The sequence below is a fragment of the Cervus elaphus genome, chromosome 22 (assembly GCF_910594005.1).
Source record: "Cervus elaphus chromosome 22, mCerEla1.1, whole genome shotgun sequence".
Classification (NCBI taxonomy): Eukaryota; Metazoa; Chordata; class Mammalia; order Artiodactyla; family Cervidae; genus Cervus; species Cervus elaphus.
The window spans coordinates 5,780,262-5,798,893 of record NC_057836.1 but is presented as its reverse complement, the minus strand read 5'-3'; the positions used below and the strand labels follow the sequence as shown (position 1 = coordinate 5,798,893).

Below are 18,632 nucleotides of genomic sequence, written 5' to 3'. Positions count from 1 at the left end.
AAAGAGCAAGGCCTGGAAAATACAGGCTTGAGAAAGGACCCTTCTGAATTTTTTAAAGTGTACTCAGGCCACTTTAAACAAAATCGATTCGCTTAAATTTAAGAAGCAAACGTGAAATTCTAGTCCCTTTGATGAGCACGACTCCTATTTGTGAATCTTATCAGGGTTCGGTATAAACCAGGAGGTTGAAAGTCCGGGAAACGTGGCATCCCGAAGGGTTTTCTGGAAGATCCACTGACACCAAAATCGAAAAGCGGGCTAACCTGAAGGGCAAAGCGACTTGAGAACCTCACAGTGTGACGTCTTTGAGAAAAGAGGGGCCTGTCGTGAATTTTTATGAACCGGGCTTGTGTTCTTGGGTAAGAGAGCATGACGGCGGCAGGGCACTGGCTGAGCGTGCGTCGGTTCGCCGAGCTTGGTGCTGTGAAGACGTGAGGGGGCATCGTCCACTGGCTCCGAGCACTCCCAGCGATGGATCCACACGCGCCCAGCAAACGGGAGCGGGAAGAGAAAGTGTGTGGGCATCGCTAAGGATGTGCGGTTCCTCTCCGAGCCTCATTACTCACAAGCGGCAGGAGGGAAGGGAAGAGGGCACATGCGTGGGTAATGAGGCCAGCCCTGTCTGGGAAAGATAAATTCCACTCTTTCATTCGTTTTATGGCATCTGTGATTTATGCCAATCTTGTGCATATTTTTACTTGAAATTTCACCAACTCAATTCTCTGCCTCTGGGCTTTATAACTTCACAGCTTGGACATAATTCAGGGGTACCTTCCACATGCCTTTCTCTTAAACCCCATTCAGCCATCACATCCCGTTTCTGTGTCCTTGGATTGCTTCTCTCCTCCGGGGGATTCTTTAGCTCATTCACTCATTCAGAGATGGTGTGGACAGAGAGCCGAAGTGACAGACGGAAGACGGACAGACACACAGATGAGAGCGCCACGGAGCTGCCCAGGACCGGGACTGATGCAGAGTCTGTCTCATCTCACGTCACGTCAAACGTGGCAGCATTTTCTCCTGTGTTTAATTTTTTATTGATGCATAATTGACATATAATATCACGTCGGTTTCAGGCATACAGCATAATGACTTGACATCTGTATACACTGACATGCTCACCAGGATAAGTCTAGACACTGCTCGTCACCATCCACAGGATGAGAACTTCTTAAGATTTACTCTTGGCGACTTTCAAATACGCAGCACAGTACGACTAACTACGGTCACCTTACTGCGCTCACGTCCCCAGGACTTATCCTATTATAACTGCGAGCTGTGCTTCTGGACCCCTTCACCCCCTCTGACACTCCCCCCCACCTCTGGCAATGGCCAATCTATTTTCTGGATCTACAAGCTTGCTCTTGTTGTTGTCGTTTTAAGATTCCACATACGAGTGAGACCACATCGTTTTTGTCTTCCTTTGACTGATCTATTTCACCTGGCATAGTGCCCTCAAGATCCATCCATGATATCACAACTGGTGAGATTTCATTCTTTTTTATGGCTGAATAGTATTCCATTGTGTGTGCAGATACGTATTTATATATACACACACATTTTCTTTATCCATTCTTTAAAAATTTTAAAATATGGCCTTAGTGACCAGCTTTAAACTTTGAAAAGAACCCACAGTCCCACCCTCCAAATACAACCTTCTGCACAGCATCTTCTGGTCCTCGTGGGCAGGCACGTATGTTTGGTGTGGTTACCATCATGGTATACATACATGGCATACACTGCCCACCAGTCTTCCATCACAAACATTCCCAGCCTCCATGATGATGCCTATAACTGGCACACACCACCTCATATCCCTTGCAGCCGCGTTCTCTGCAAGCCAGGGTACTCATCTGGGACGGACAGATGTCCACCTGGTTGCTGTTGTTGAAGACGCACTGCACGTCATACCTTGCACCTGCTGGGCTCCTCTGAACTATTTCTTTGGGATAAAGACTCCAAGGTTGAACTGCTGAGTTTAAGAACGTGTCCTTTCTTGCACTCTCTGGACAGAGCCTCACTGAGTGCCTGCTAGGTGTCGAGCGCTGTTCTAAACCAAGGAGAGGCAGGCGTGTCCTCCTGGAACCTGCATCCTAGTTGCCCAGAGCAGGGGCCCGGTGTGTATGCTGGTAGGGACCTAAAAGCTTCCGTTCTCACGGGTGACCGATAACACATGAGTGACTGGAGCGTGTGGCTGGAGAGGGCCGGGTAGGATTACAGCTCTTTAACTCCATCACGGCTCTGTCTTGTTGTTGTTCACTTGCTAAGTCGTATTCGACTCTTCGCGATCCCATGGCCTGAAGCACACCAGGCTTCCCTGTCCTTCACCATCTCCTGGAGTTTGCTCGGCTCGTGTCTATGAGTCGGTGATGCCCTCCAACCACCTCATTCTCTGTCATCCCTTTTTCTTCTGCCTTCAATCTTTCCCAGCATTCAGGGTCTTTTCCAAAGAGTCAGCTCTTCAAATCAAGTGGCCAAAGTATTGGACCTTCAACTTCAGCATCATTCATCCTTCCAATGAATATTCAGCATCGACTGCCTTTAGAATTGACTGGCTTGATCTCCTTGCTGTCCAAGGGACTCTCGATGGTCTTCTCCAGCAACCACAGTTCAAAAGCATCAATTCTTCAGTGCTCAGCCTTCTTCAGGGTCCAATTCTTACGTCCACACATGACTACTGGAAAAACCATAGCTTTGACTATACAGACCTTTGTTGGCAAAGTGATGCCTACTTTTGAATACACTGTCTAGGTGAGTCGTAGCTTTTCTTTCAAGGAGCGAGCGTCCTTTAATTTCCTGGCTGCAGTCACTGTCTGAAGTGATTTTAGAGCCCAAGAAAATAAAGTCTGTCACTGTTTCCACGGCTCTGTGACTTAACACCAGTTTCTAGAATCTACGGGAGCTTCATAGGTGGCTCAGTGGTAAAGAACCCGTCTGCCAGTACAGGAGACGCCGGTTCCATTCCTGGGTCGGGAAGATCCCCCGGAGAAGGAAATGGCAACCCACTCCAGTATTCTTGCCTGGGAGATTCCATGGACGGAGGAGCCTGGTGGCCTACCATCCATGGGGTTGCAAAAGAGCAGGACATGACTGAGCACACACACACACTAGAATCTACAGCAGTGAATGAGCATGATAATTTCACGGCAGCGTTGCCAGCATGGGGAGAGACTGCTGCAGAAAGACCGGGGCCAGTGCAGACCAGACACCGGCCCCGGTGAGGTGCTCACCGACTCACCTGGCGGGCGCGGCCTTCTCTGTGCTCTGCTGCAGTTCCTTCAGCTCTTCCTGCAGCTGCTGAGGCCTCGTGAAATGACCCATGAAGTTAAAGTACTCCTCCGCGTAGGGCCGGTGAAGATCTGCTGAGTAGGTAATCCCCAATTTCTGCAAAAATTCCTGGTAAGTGATGTGCCCTCTTCCCTCGGTGTCATACCTTTAAAGACAAACACAAAACTCTCAGCTGTAGCTGCCGAGGGGGCAGGCTCGGGGCTTTAACCCCGTCCACACTTCATCACGCCTTAGGTTCCTGTAGCACTGGCCTCCCCGAGGGAGTCAGACGTGCTGGAGCCCAGGGCTCACCCAGACTCGATCTGAATCTGTTTTTAACAAGATCCTCAGGCCATCCATATGCTCATCAACATTGCATCGAAACCCACTGCTCCAGTCAACAGGACGATCGCCTCACACAAGGGGGTCTTGGTCCACCTCAAGACAGCAGCTGCATTCACCCACCAGCTTTCGGTAGAAACACGACTGTGACCACAGAAAATTAAAATGAACCCTTCCACTCATTCAAAGGTCTTTTATTGAGCACCTCCACAAAAGAAGAACTATGCTAAGGTTCAGAAGAAAAATCTGACAAAAAAAAAAAAACAAACGCATATTCAGTCTTAATACTCAAATAAATGAACGCCCCTTGATTCCAGTTCCCCATTTCCTCTTTGAAGAGATGCCAATTACACACAACCAACGAGACAGGCTAGGAAGGAAAACAAGATAAGAATTACGCTGCATTCCTTTTATGCCATTTTCTATTATTGGGATTTTTCTGAATTATAATTCATTTTTTAAAAAAAAAGCATAATGGAGGGTTTTTATCTCCCCAACATTATTCAAATAGAATAGAAAGAATTACTTCAATAAAAAGTTTTAAGGCAAGTTTTCAATTTTCTTTAAAGAAAAGAAAAGCATTTATTCTCACAGAAGATCTTGGTCCTCCTTCTCTAACCAGTAAAAACAGCATTTTGTCAAGGTGATTTTTTTTCCCAGATGAACTCAGTGTTTTGAGGACCAAATATTTACGTGATGTCTGGGGTGCAACGCTCCAGCCGGCTGTTGTTGGGGCTTTGTCGGACAGAGCGTCAATGCAGCCGGCTCTCCTGTGGGAGGCAGGGCCCCTCTCTGCGCTCAGCTCCCCCGACACCGTAGGACTGCAGAACTGCATGCTCCCTGGGTCCTCTGTGACCCTCTCAGCTGAGTGATAACAAGGAAAATGGATTTATTTACCTGACTTTCTCGTCTCTCCAGGGGAGCGGCGGTGGGTGAAGGATGCGGGGTGAGAAGCCCCCAAGGTGGCTGCTAGCCCAAGTCCCCCTGTCCACTCCCTCCTCTGCACCCACAGGCCTACAGATCCCACCTCCACTTCCCCCCAGCACCCAGGCCTGTTTTCATCAGGGACTCTGTCCCAGAAGGTTAGGAGCGTTCCCTCCTGTGACTAAGAGGCAGGGAGGGTAGTGAGGTCTGATCCCAGCGAGGTCCTCCCATCACCACCTCCCCACCATCTGCGCTTGATTTCCTGGCCTGCACCTGTGAGCACGGGGGTGTGGGGTTCTCACATCTGTAGGCGGAAATCAGTGCCTGACTGCTGGCACCATTACTGAGGATTTGGGAGAAACTTCCAGACCTTTCTCAGTTCAGTTCAGTCACTCAGTCATGTCCGACTCTTCGAGACCACATGGACTGCAACACGCCAGGCTTTCCCGTCCATCACCAACTCCCGGAATTTGCTCAAACTCACGTCCATAGAGTCAGTGATGCCATCCAACCATCTCGTCCTCTGTCGTCCCCTTCTCCTCCTGCCCTCAATCTTTCCCAACATCAGGGTCTTTTCCAACGAATCAGCTCTTCGCATCAGTTGGCCAAAGTATTGGAGTTTCAGTTTCAACATCAGTCCTTCCAATGAACACCCAGGACTGATCTCCTTTAGGATGGACTGGTTGGATCTCCTTGCAGTCCAAGGGACTCTCGAGAGTCTTCTCCAACACCACAGTTCAAAAGCATCAATTCTTCGGCACTCATCTCTCTTTATGGTCCAACTCGCACATCCATACATGACTACTGGAAAAACCATAGCTTTGACTAGATGGACCTTTGTTGGCAAAGTAATGTCTCTGCTTTTTAATATGCTGTCTAGGTTGGTCATAGTTTTTCTTCCAAGGAGCAAGTGTCTTTTCATTTCATGGCTGCAGTCATCATCTGCAGTGATTTTGGAGCCCAAGAAAATAGTTTGTCACTGTTTCCAAGTTTCCCCATCTATTTGCCACGAAGTGATGGGACCGGATGCCATGATCTTAGTTTTCTGAATATTGAGTTTTAAGCCAACTTTTTCACTCTCCTCTTTCATTTTCATCAAGAGGCTCTTTAGTTCTTCACTTTCTGCCATAAGGGTGGTGTCATCTGCATATCTGAGGTTATTGATATTTCTCCCAGCAATCTTGATTCCAGCTTGTGCTTCATCCAGGCCAGCATTTTGCATGATGTACTCTGCATATAAGTTAAATAAGCAGGGTGACAATATACAGCCTTGATGGACTCCTTTCCCAAATTGGAATCAGTCCATTGTTCTATGTCTGGTTCTAACTGTTGCTTCTTGACCTGCATACAGATTTCTCAGGAGGCAGGTCAGGTGTTCTGGTATTCCCATTTCTTTAAGAATTTTCCACAGTTTGTTGTGATCCACACAGTCAAAGACTTTGGCATAGTGGCATCTGTTATTAGCACAGCCGTAGGGCTTGCAACCCTCCCAAAATACCATTCTACCTTTATTCAGTGAATTTTCTAAAATAGAACAAAGTGATCCACCCATCAGAGGAGGCCCGTGGGGGCCTCTGATTCCTGGGGCTTGTATTTGCATGTTCACTCAGTCATGTCAGACCCTTTAAGACTCCATGGACTGCAACCTCCCAGGCTCCTCTGTCCATGAGATTTCCCAGGCAAGAATACTGGAGTGGGTTGCCATTTCATACTCCAGAGGATCTTCCTGACCCAGGGATTGAAAACACATCTCTTGCATTGACAGGTGGATCTTTACCACTGGCATGCCCTGGCAAGCCACACCACTGCACCTGGCTTTCTATTCCAGGTGGCAGGAAGGGCTGGTGTCGCTAGCAAACGGCTCCCCCTACTGCTGGTGATGAGGCAGCTGCGAAGGGGGCGTCTAGTTCTCCCTCTGTAAACCTGGGAGGGGGAGGGGCTGCCATTTCTCAGGTTCCGAGGGCGATCCCTGGGCCCTGGTCCCGCCCTGAATGGCGTCACATCTCTGCCAGCCTCATGCCACCAGATGCAGCTGTGACTCACTCTAGATAGAAAGCTCCCCGAGGGCTCCCCATCCGGGCGGGGCAGGGCTCCTGAGAGAAGGTGCACAGACCACCCGCCTGACAAGAAAGCCCTGGCCAGCAGGGCACCCTTCTGGAACCTCTTTCTCTCTGGTCCTAAGGTCAAAGCACTGCATTTCCGCCTCCCCTGGGTCCCTCCAGGCTGGGATGAGGACCCAGGGCGGGTGTGCATGGAGAACTGGGACCGGGGCTGCCCAAAGGCTCAGGCACGTCCTGCCTCCGCATCCGCCGCTCCAGTCCATGTCTCCCCTCCTGGCTCGGTGGAAAGCTTCTTGAGGAGAAACGTGCCTTGTTTTATCTTGATGGGCAAACTCACAGCTCCCAGCAACCCACCCTGCAAAGGCTTCCTTATCAATACCTGGTGGCTGAGCGAGTGAACATGAAGCATGCGTGTCCCTAAGGAAGGCTTGCTGTCCCTGCAGGCGACACTCATGGGATTCCCAGCCACAAACTCTAAATCGTGACACTTGGACTGAATGAAAAGACACTTCTTAATTACTTCATTGATAAAGATCATACACATTCTCTCCACATCTCCAAGGAACAGAAGACCAGATTGCACAACTGCAACTAAAATATTGTTATGCATGTGAATAATAAGAGAGTTAATTCAGCTTACATAACCTCACCCTTCATTATATAATCCTTTGTGTCACATTAAAAAAAAAATCAACTTGGTTATAAAGGTTGAATTTTAAAATGGTTCGGCAACAGATGCGCCAGGAAAAACATGCATATAAAACAGAGGGCCCATAAAAACTCAAATTTGCATGTGGCAATGGCCACTAATTTATGATATAATCAGATTACTGCCTGTCTATTGCACACACAGCCGTTCGGTTGTACACATGGTGTGAATACGTTCACATCGATCGCTGGGCTGAGAAAGTCTTACTCTTTCATGCTCGGTTTAGCGCTTGATTCTTACATAAATGACAGAAGAACCTTCTGACACCACTGACCCCAGATTCAGAGCATCTGGTGCAAGCCCCACTGATGACCCAGGCCAGCAGCAGAGGGAGATGTGGTCTTTGGGCAGCTTGGACACGGGGGTTCTCTCGGTGACCATCCGTGGGGAGGGTGGCGTGACTGCTCAGAGAGCTGCCCTTCAGAGCTTGAAGTGTCCGGCTACCTGAGGGTTGGTGCCCAGTGGGCACATTCACCCAGGCCTGGGGGAGCCACAGACCAGATACCATCTACCCCAGCCCCACCCAGGGCCACAGTCTGGCCCCTATGCACCCCAGCTCAGATGCAGCCACGCCAGAGAAGGGAGACCCACTCTTTCCAGGACTGCCCAGTGTTCCTGGTTCCAGAGGACGTCAGCTACTAGAACATTCTTCATGAGGGACGAGGGGTCTGCTGGGTTAGTCCTCACCAAGCTGAGCCCCCCTTCATGTTCAGTTCTTCTAACTCAACCCCTACCCTCAGCACGTCCCATTCAACCTTCTCTTTTTTTTTTTTCCTTTATTTTTAAACACGTTTTATTTATTTATTTTTGGCCATGCTCTGTGGCATGTGGGCTCTTAGTTCCCCCATCAGGGATGGAACTGCACTGCCTGTATTGGAAGGCGGGGTCTTAACCCCTGGACCACCAGGGAAGTCTCAGTCCTCCCTTTTCTGAACTGTTCCTTCAGCCTTTCCAAATCCTTTCCCGTCCCGGGCTCTCTGGGCCAGCACAGCACCTGATGGGTTCCCTTGGCCGAGCCTACGGAGACGACCCAAAGCTTCACGTGAGTCACACGTGTACATGCGAGCCGATGCACAGGACACAGGGATTCTGCAATAGGCTCTGCTTTCCATATTGGAACACTAACGTACAGCGTATCTACCCAAACAAGCAATGTGCATAAATTGGGCATCATCTCTAGAACATTCTACCAGGTCTGTGTGACCAGCTGGTTGTACACGACAGGCGTCCATACTCAAATTTCCCAGGCTGCTGGCGGTCCTGCTTGAGTCGTCTGTGTGTTTTTATAACACACCGGCTTCGTAGTTTCTTGGCAAAGTTGATTTTAGGTCCAAAATAGCAGAAATCTACCCAAGGAAACTAGGCCACAGGAGGGGCTCAGAACGCTGAGTGCCCCAGAAAGGTACGTCCCCCAGGGCCCTGGTCCTGGGGCTCCCTGTCCCCACAGGCTCTGCTAACACAAGCAGTATCCTTCCCCTTCTGGGGGCCCCCACTCCCGCCCCCCAACTCTGGGCCTCTCCGCTAGCTGGGATGCCCTCTCCCGGCTCTGGTTAATGACTGTTTCTTTGGGGGCTAGGGTCAGGCATCGCACCGCCGAGGGTTCCTCCCACAACACCCACAGCCCAGGCTGCCTGGCTTCTGCCTCCTGGCACGCGGATGCTGTCTTCCTGGCTGAGTCATGGGCAAGGGGCTGCCTTCATCTCCGAAACCCCCAAATCTGGCACCGGGCCTGCAATCTCGAAAGTTTCAGGAAATTCCTGCTTAATGATCGCTCAGATGAAGGAATGAGTGAACGCACGTTCATCCTGTAATTTATTCTCAGCCGTCTCTCCGAAACCAAACGAGTTGCTCCTGAAATCTCTGGCTGAAAGATCCTCCCGGCTTCACTTAGGAGGTTTCCTTTCACAAAGGCCTCCTCCAGGTTTGAGGCTGTGTATCTCTAACCCTCGGTGAGCCAGGTTCGCTTAACGCACACCTGCTCCCACTCTGTCTGCCCCAAGAGGTCAGCAGGGGCCACAGCCCACCCATCCATGGGCCATGGGCTGGGGGCAGAGGTGAGTCACTCTGGGCTGACCTGCTGCAGACCCCCGGGGACCCTGCTGAGGAATGAAGCCACCTCTGGAAGCCAGATCCCGAATCACCAGTTGGAAGAGGAGTGTCCAGAAGAGCTGCTAGACATGCTAGACTTTGGGTGAATAAGAACCAAAACATCCATGTGCCAAGTCACTGAGATCGGGGGGTTAATGCATTAATTACTTCCGCAGTGTAAATGAGGCCCTCTGGACGACTCAAAGCTTTAACAGAATGCAGGTGCTACGTTTAAGCGTTGAGTGAGTGACGGATGATGACAATTATTTTGTCCATATTCTCCATGTTTTCTAATTCTGTGTTTTCGAAAGAGCTGAATGTTATTTTCCTGATCACTTCCAGCGACCCAGTTTTGGGGGTGGGCTTTCTTATTCTCACCAGCAGACTCCAGGAGCTGGCAGACTGTGTCACACTGGCCCCAGCTGCTCCCGCCTTGCCTGGGGTCCCCGTCACTCAGGCTGGGTGGAAGCAGGCCCCTCCCTTGTATGAGCAGTTGTGGGAGGCTCAGTGGCGGGGGGCCCTGGGCAGCCCAGCGCTGGCCACCCCCTTGCCAGGCCACACCTCCTGCTTCGTGCGGCGGGCAGGTGGCGACTTGGAGGGAGGAGACCAGGGTGAGTCGTGTCAGCAAACACTGAGCCATCGAGAGGAGCAGGCCAGTGGAGCGGGGAGGGAGGAGGGTGAGGACGGTTAACCGAGGTCACAAAAATGCCTAGAAAATGGATGGAAAACCACACCACCGAGTTTACCATGTCTGCTGAGCCGGGTACAGCTGCTTTCTTGTTGTTGTCTTTTCCTCTTCCTTATGCTTTTTTAAAAATCAAAGATGCTTGGCTCCTGGGAAGAAAAGCTATGACTAACCTAGACAGCATATTAAAAAGCAGAGACATTACTTTACCAACAAAGGTCCGTTTAGTCAAGGCTATGATTTTTCCAGTAGTCATGAATGGATGTGAGAGTTGGACTATGAAGAAAGCTGAGTGCCGAAGAATTGATGCTTTTGAACTGTGGTGTTGGAGAAGACTCTTGAGAGTCCCTTGGACAGCAAGGAGCTCCAACCAGTCCATCCTAAAGGAGATCAGTCCTGAATACTCATTGGAAGGACCAATGCTGACACTGAAACTTCAATACTTTGGCCACCTGTTGCAAAGAACTGACTCGCTGGAAAAGACCTTGATGCTGGGAAAGATTGAAGGTGGGAGGAGAAGGGGACAGAGGATGAGATGGTTGGATGGCATCACCGACTCAACGGACATGAGTTTGAGTAAGCTCTGGGAGCTGGTGATCGACAGGGAGGCCTGGTATGCTGCAGTCCATGAGGTTTCTAAGAGTTGGACACGACTGAGTGACTGAACTGACTGACTGATGCTTTTCTGGATTTTCCGAGTCTTCTAAAATGAGTGTGCATTAATATTCCTATCAGACAGTAATTTCAAATCTGTATGACCTTTTTGCTACTAATTTTTATGCTTATCTTTGCCCAGTACCCTTATTATACTGTTTGGTCACACGGCCGTGCCATGGGACAGCTGACTGAAGCTCAGAGAAGGTGAGCCACTGGCCTAAGGTCACACAGCTCGCCCTGAGCTCCAGGGGACCAGGCACAGCCCCGCTCAGAGCACAGCCCTCAGCTGTGGGCGACTCGGCCACTTCAGGGTGGCCTCCTGATCTCTGCCCAAGCTCATCAGACGAGTCCAAGGAGCGTCTTATCGCATCACTCGGCCTCTCTTTCCAGCTGCTGCTGCTGTTTAGCCACTAAGCCGTGTCTCACTCAGATCCCGTGGACTGCAGCCCTCCAGGCAAGAATACTTGAGTGGGTTGCCATTTCTTTATCCAGGGGATCTTCCCAACCCAGGGATCAAACCGGAGTCTCCTGCCTTATAGGTGGATTCTTTACTGCTGAGCCACCAGCGAAGCCCCTTTCTAGGCTCCTAAAGGCTGATGGTCGCTTCCTAACTCTCTCACACCTATCACTTCCTTCCCAGTCCTCCAGGCCCTCACCCAGGGAAGTTAACCCCGTCCTCTCACTGAGAACCCCAAGACAGCCCCAAATTCACCTCCATGCCTCCCTCTTCTCTCTGGCAATTCATCCTCCTCCCTGTGGCCAGAGTAATCTTTCTAGAATGTGGAAACCTGCCTTGATCTGTCCCTGCTAAACACTTGGCCTTCAGGACAGAGTCCCCACCTTGTCCTTGCCTTCACAGTGTGGTTCAGCTTCTGTGAGACCCCGCAGTCCTAGGATATGACACCCCTTTTCCACTTGGCTGGACATTCATCTGGCGGCTCTCGACCCTGTGCTTGTCCTTCTGCCTGTCTTCCAGCTACCCCAGCTGCTCCCAGGGAGCTGTGTGCATCTGAGGTGGGGAGAGGGCAGGGCCAGGCTGGTCCCAGGGGCTCCTGCTCAGCCCAGTGGCTGAGATTCCAGCAGATTCCGAGAGGCATCAGGGGGTGGAGGCCACTTCCCGTCTCCAGGAAATACCCTGTCTCCCCTTTGCCCTCCAGTCCCTGGCGGGGAGCAGCCCCTTGTCTCTGGGTAACCCCCTCCTTGCTCTTCCAGTCCTGGGGAGGGCAGCGGCCTCCCGGCCTCTGAGTAACTCTGCAGTCCCTTTCAGACTCCTGGTCCACCTGTAGGTCCCGCTCGGCTGTAAATATGACAGCAGCTGCAGCAGTCCTGCCGGGACACTGTGGACACACTCCTGGGGCTCCCTCTGTCTCCATCGCCCCTCTTCCTGGCAGAGACTCCGCATGTGCAGACACCATCGTGGGCTCCCCATCTCTGCTCCTCTTTCCCTGGACACACGTCCAGACTGCTTCTCCCTGCCTCCCTGGCCGGGGTGCAGCCACGTGCAGGGATTCTGGTTCAGAGAGTCTGGGCGAAGTGACAGCCACATTTCCAGGCCTGGACCTTACAAAGCTGACCCAGACCGGCCCTCTGTGATCATTCCCCATCTCTGCTGGCAGACGTTTAAGATCGGGGGTGGGAGGTGGGGCACTCCTGGTCCCCGAGTGATTGAGGGCAGAGCTCCCCACCACCCACACTAATCGTGACATCATTATTGGGGCAAGCCCCTGGGATGTCGGTCTTGTTTGTTATTGCAGCTGACCCTGACCCTGACCCTGACCGCTGGAGCTAACTTAGCAGAGCAGAGCAAGGCACAGAAGTTAAGGAACTTGACGGGGCCACGCCACAGTGAAGGGGCGAAGGCAGGGGTCATGGCCACGCGGCTGCAGAGCTCTCAGCCACTCACCATCCCCGGCGAGCAGCCGGCTACACAAAGGTGGGCGAAGTCCTTATCTCAGTTTGCAGCACAGGGTAGACATTGTGTATTTATGGAATAGTGGTAATACACGGATAAAGAAACTTTAGCCAAAAGTAATAGTGAGAGTCTCCCTCCCCGAACAGGGGAGCCTGCTCTGTCTCCCATCAGGAAGAGGGCTAGGTGCGCTCTCCTTCCACAGGGAACCCCCAGGGACACCTGGCTGTCACACCCCTCATCCCTAAGGCTGGCACCCAGCCTGGGGGCGCATCCCACCCTCCCTGATGGAGACAGCCGTCCCCTCATGCCCCACACCCCCCATCAATCCCTCCTCTGAACGGCCTCCTGACTCATCTTCCTGAAGCAAGACTTGACCCACATCGCAGCCACTCAGATTGCGTTGTTCCAGATGTCCTGTGAGTATTGCCGGAAAGCGGGGACTGCACCGGGCAGTCAGCCTCACCTTTCCTTCCTTAGCCTGGAGCCCAGGTACCTTGGAGAGCCCCTTGCCCATCCCCCTGCCCCATCTAGACCCTAGGAACCATGTCAGCATCCCTCCTCCATGCCCACAGCACCCCTGTTTCAGCTCCCTGTCTGCTGGACCTGTCCCTCCTCTGGCACTTATAACAGGCGACGCTCACCCCAGTGTTGCGGGGCGGCGGGGGGATGTTTGTGCCCACCAACAGGTCTCTAAATGTCAGAATGACACAGTTGTCTCCACATCATCCGAAATGTCTACATGGTGAGAGCTCCGTCCGTCTGCCCGTTGCGACCCCATCCTTTGAGTCCTCAGGTGGACCCACTCACTCAGTCTGTTAAAAAGGGAAAACGGGCAGGGACACCAAACTCACCCTGGGTTGGAACTAATCTAAAAGAAGAATAAGGGTTTTGTAAGAACTTCACGATGCTTTTCTAAATTAGACACAAAACAGCCCACCTAATTCTAAACTCAGCCAACATTATAGCTTTCCACTTTAAACAGATGAAATGCTGGGAAAAAAAAAAGAAAAAACTGCATGCACTGCTCCGTGAGCTGGCCCCTGAGAGGACCTGCAATACGGGGGTATGACCCGGGGGATGCCAGCGGCGACTAACATATAATGAAGGAGCAATTCAAAGATGGATCTGGAACTCGGAAATGGACCGCGTGGTGAGTGCACCTCCAAACTTAGACAATCTACCCAGGGAAGGTTGTGACGGGGGGCCTGGTTCAGAAATAGCTTAGTCTAAAGTACATTTTGAAAAATGCAGCCAATACTAGGTCCTAGCTTCAGTTTAAGATACCCTCGGGAAACTATTCCAAGTTGCCAAAAGTTTGGTTATTTTCTTCCAACAAATTACTAATCTATAAAACACTTGTGTAGCATTGATTTCCATCTCCGGGCAATGGAGAGACTGCGTTTCCCTTAACCCACTGCGGATCTGTCCGCAGAGCTAGTTGTCTTAGAGAGAGGTCTTTGGGGAGTGACTTCATTCTCCGACACAGTGAAAGGATGTGCTTGAATGCGCGGTTCCTTGGAAACGCAAAACCCTCACGACCGGTGCTGGTGACAAGTGTTGACCTGGTTCCTGTGTTCCAAAAGGCCGGCCTGTTGGCCAAGCCTGCTTTTGGGGATGAACAGGGCAGATACAACCACAGGAAAATATCCCTGGCCATGCCTGACCCCCAAGGCATGATGAAAACCCAGTGCTGAATTTGGCAGTCGGGAAGGAAGAGAGCCAGCTTTCCGACGCCACTCACCTCATCCAGAGCTTTTCGAACTCTCTCGGTGTGAGGGGAATGTCAAAGCCGTACAGCGCGTTCCTCACGTCCCGTCGTCGAAGGATGCCGTTGCCCTCGCTGTCGGTTTCTATAAAATTCTACATAGTAGAAGACAGTGTTTAGTGACATGTAAAATGCACTCAGAGAGTATCTGGGACAATCTAAGACTTCCCCTTATGCCCCTCGCCTCCTGTTTACTTTTTTTGGTTTAAGATTTTTTTTTTTTTAAGGGGACCATTTTTAAAGTCTTTTATTGAATTTGTTACAATATTGCTTCTGTTTTATGTTTTGGTTTTTGGGCCACAAGGCAGGTGGGATCTTAGCCCCTTCACCACGAATGGAACCTGCACCCCCTGCGTTGGAAGGTGAATCTTAACTCCCTGACAACCAGGGAAGTCCCTAATTACCCCTTCGTATATGTTCCAAATACAGTCCCCACTCTGCTCAGTAAGATGACCAGAGCAAAACGTCAACAAGAGTTACATCCTAGAACGGGCTTGTTTCTGGGTAATGAGTGGTCTTGGGCATGTGGCTGGGATTTTTTTTCCTGAGCAACAATTTGGGTTCAAACACTGTTAGTACTAAGGGCCAACCAGAGCCTGAGAGGTGAGGCGTAGCCCACACTGCTCGAGGTTATCATCTCCCCAAGGGACGTGAATCTCTAGTTGTTACGATGAGGTGACATGGTACTATTTTAACACCTGCAAGGGGTGCAAAAGGTCTCTGGGAGTGTGTCAGGCATTTAAAGGACCACAGTCTAAGAAAGCAGGTAGAACAGGGCATTGAACACTGTCTTAAACTGTTTCTAAACAATAGTTCATTCTTCCTCCTTTCAACACACTGCGAGGAAGAAACAATGGGTTCAATTCCCAAGTCCTCTGCAAGCATCATACTTCATGGTGAAACCATGAAACACTTCCTGCACAATTAAGAGTCAGACAAGAATATCTCTATTGCTCTCTATTTAGCATTCTATTGGAGGTGCAAGTCAGTGTAGTTAAGCAAGTTAAAATTGGTAAAAAGTATAACAACAGGGCAGGGAGAAATGTAATTGTCATTATTCACAAATGACAAGACTGTACATACAGGTATACAAGGAATTCACAAAGTGTTATAATAAGAGAAAGTGGCAATAAATCTGGATTCTATAAAAAGTGAAAATGAAAGCCACTCAGTCATGTCCAACTCTTTGCAACCTAATTAACTGCAGCCTGCCAGGCTCCTCTGTCCATGGAGTTCTCCAGGCCAGAATACTGGAATGGGTAGCTGCTCCAAATTTCTATATGTTCCAAATTAACTCCCCACTCTGCTGTTCCCTTCTCCAGGGATTTTCCCAACCCAGGGATCAAACCCAGGTCTCCCACATTGCAGGTGGATTCTTTACCATCTGAGCTACCAGGGAAGCCCCGGGATTCTATATCAATAGGCAAAATCATTCACATTTTTATATATCAGACATGGAAAATGAACTTTAAAAAAAAAAATTTACAACAACACCAAAAATAGAAAGTCCGAGGAACAAATCTTATAAATGATTGTAAGATTTTTACATAGGAAAGTTTAAAACTGCTTTGAAAAACATTTTAAAAGATCAAAATAAGTGGAATTACACTGTGTTCATTCACTGGAAGGCTCCATGTAGTAGAGATGTCATTTCTTGCCAAACATCCCAATAGTTGTTTTGTTTTGTTTTTCTTTGTAGAATTTGACAAACTGATTTAAAAACTCTAAGAGAACAAAGAGGAGGGAGCTGCCTACTGGCTAATGAAGACGTATTACTGGACTTCCCTGGTAGTTCAGTGGTTAGGATTCTGCGCTTCCACTGCAGGGGCCCGGGGTTCAATCCCTGGTCAGGGAACCTAAGATCCCAGCTGTGGGGAAGTAGACCTGCCTACTAGCAGGCTGACCCTGGATCCACAACCAGCCCCCACCCCCAGAAGCCTGCTCCAGCGGGCCAGCACTTCCTGGGGCCCTGTAGTCAGAAGACCTATGTTATGTCTATGTTACCACAATTTTAAAAAATAATAATTTTATTCATTTATTTACTCCTGCCACACACCACTGAAATCCAAAAATATATAAATACTATTCATACGCTTATTTATTTTGTGATGGGTCTCTGTGGCTGTGCTTTGCCCTAGCTGCCGAGAGCAGGGGCTACTCTGGTTGCCGTGTGAGGGCTCCAGGGCACCAGGGCCTGGAGCAGCTGTGGAATGTGCACTCCTAGCTGCAGTTCCCGGGCTCTCGGGCACAGGCTCAGAAGCTGTGGCTCATGGGCTTAGCTGCCTCATGGCAGGTGGGATCTTCCCGGCCCGGGGATGAAACTCATGTCTGCTGCGTCGGCTGGCACATTCTTTACCACTGAGCCACCAGGGAAGCCTCTACCACAATTTTTTAAAAAAGCAACAGCGTGCACAGCCTGTTGTGATCCATCCACTGCCTCACACTGAAAACCACCTGGTCTGACCCGAGGTCTGCCCCATCCGTGCTGAACTATTTGCAGTCCCCACCGTGCGGGTCAGCCCCGCAAACCCCTGCCTTGGTTCAGCGTCAGGCCTGACATTCTCACCTCCCCTGCACGCCTGCCCAACACCTGCTCATCTTTCTACTAGTGACCTCTTCTTGGGCACCTGTTGTGTGTGCACCATTGCCATTGTGATCCATACCATTCTTTAGAGTTCTTGTTGGTCTTTACACCACAAGTCTCTGGGGGCAGAGACATGTCTTTATCTTATTTTTGGTCACTGTATCTTTATACCTTGCAACAAGGACTTTCCTGGTGGCTCAGATGGTAAAGCATCTGCCTACAGTGTGGGAGACCTGGCTTCAATCTCTGGGTGGGGAAGATCCCCTGGAGGAAGGGCATGGCAACCCACTCCAATACTCTTGCCTAGAAAATCCCATGGATGGAGGAGCCTGGTGGGCCACGGTCCATGGGGTCGCAAGGAGTCGGACACAACTGAGTGACTTCCCTAACAGGGCAAAGTCAGCTCATAACAATATTTGCTGAAGAAACCAATGACCTTATTTTCCAAAAATACTTCAATAGACATGAGCATATTAGCTGCCCCCAGAGGGGATGACTCCTCTGTGTTTCTGAGGATCCAGCGGGAGGCACCCCCAGTTGTGTGTGGCAGGAATGGGGAGCCCCGTGACCTTACGTGGCTGCCCAGGTGGCACCAGTGGTAAAGAACCCGCCTGCCAGCGCAGGAGAGACGAAAGAGACACAGGTATGACCCCTGGGTCGGGAGGGCCCCTGGGCATGGCAGCCCACTCCAGTATTCTGCCTGGAGAATCCCATGGACAGAGGAGTCTGGCGGGCTACGTGACCCTATATGTGAAGGTCACAAGATGACTAAACCCTGAACCCTTGTTCAAGTTCAAGTGCAGTTTTACTGGAGAATACACCCCCTTGGGATATGAGCAGGTCCTGTTTCATGAATTCCCAACAGAAACGCAGCAGAAGGGAGACACCTGCACCATCTCTAAATGCTGGGACCCAGCAGTGAAGAGTGCGGATGTGAGCGCCCATGAGAATCCACGTGTCATCACCAGGCGGTCTGGTGGGAATAGGCTGATCTTGTTTCTGGGCTTTACTTTCTGCCGGTTTAGAATCCAGAACTAATCCCTTCAGTGCGGTACTAAAGATAAACCGAGAGAGCGGCGGGGCGGTCGCACATGCTGGGTCACTTAGTCCTGCGGGGGCCGGTAAGGTCGCCCGGAGCTTGGTTCTGGACAAAGTGCCTCCTCCCCCGACCCCACCCCCTTCCAGGCCCCTGAAATCCCTCTTCCTCCATAATCCTCCGTGTCCCCTCCCCGCCCCACTCCCACCAAGCTCAGTTCTAGGAGAGATGGAAGAGGTTTCCGTGGGAGGACACTGGGGGCTGCTGCTTTAGCAGCCCAGAGCTCTGGGGTCCCCACGGCTCTTCCACACGTAGTTTGGGGCTCTGCCCAGCGTCAAGGATGAAGGCGGCTAAGAGAGGCCATGGAATCAACGTGGAGTGAGAGGGCTAGGCCCGGGAGGAGGTCAACCAGCCGGGGGGCTGGGCCAGGAGTCGGGGGGGCCTGCAGGGTGTCAGGGAGCCGAGGTGGAGGCGTTTCAGGGAGGGTGGACCGAACATGGCAGAAGCAAAGGCCTCCCCAGCCTCCGGCCGCTCCCAGCAGCCCGCTCCTTTCAGCGTCCGCCTGCCTCGTTAATAACCAGCCTGTGCTCCTTGACTGTCCCC

The 18,632-nt window shown here is 50.9% G+C and overlaps 1 protein-coding gene and 1 non-coding gene across 2 annotated transcripts in view; one reads left to right on the top strand and one right to left on the bottom strand.

Moving 5' to 3' along the window:
- EFCAB6 (EF-hand calcium binding domain 6) overlaps positions 1 to 18,632 on the bottom strand; it is a 248,362-nt gene that overhangs the window by 52,394 nt on the left and 177,336 nt on the right. Inside the window, exons 22-23 of the mRNA XM_043882452.1 lie at positions 14,386 to 14,504; positions 3,239 to 3,433 (exon numbers count right to left, since the gene is read on the bottom strand). Coding sequence (XP_043738387.1) covers positions 3,239 to 3,433; positions 14,386 to 14,504 — 314 coding nt within the window. The remainder of the gene's footprint in view (positions 1 to 3,238; positions 3,434 to 14,385; positions 14,505 to 18,632) is intronic.
- Positions 16,192 to 16,264, top strand: TRNAG-UCC. Its single transcript has one exon. It is a non-coding gene; the product is annotated as a tRNA-Gly (tRNA).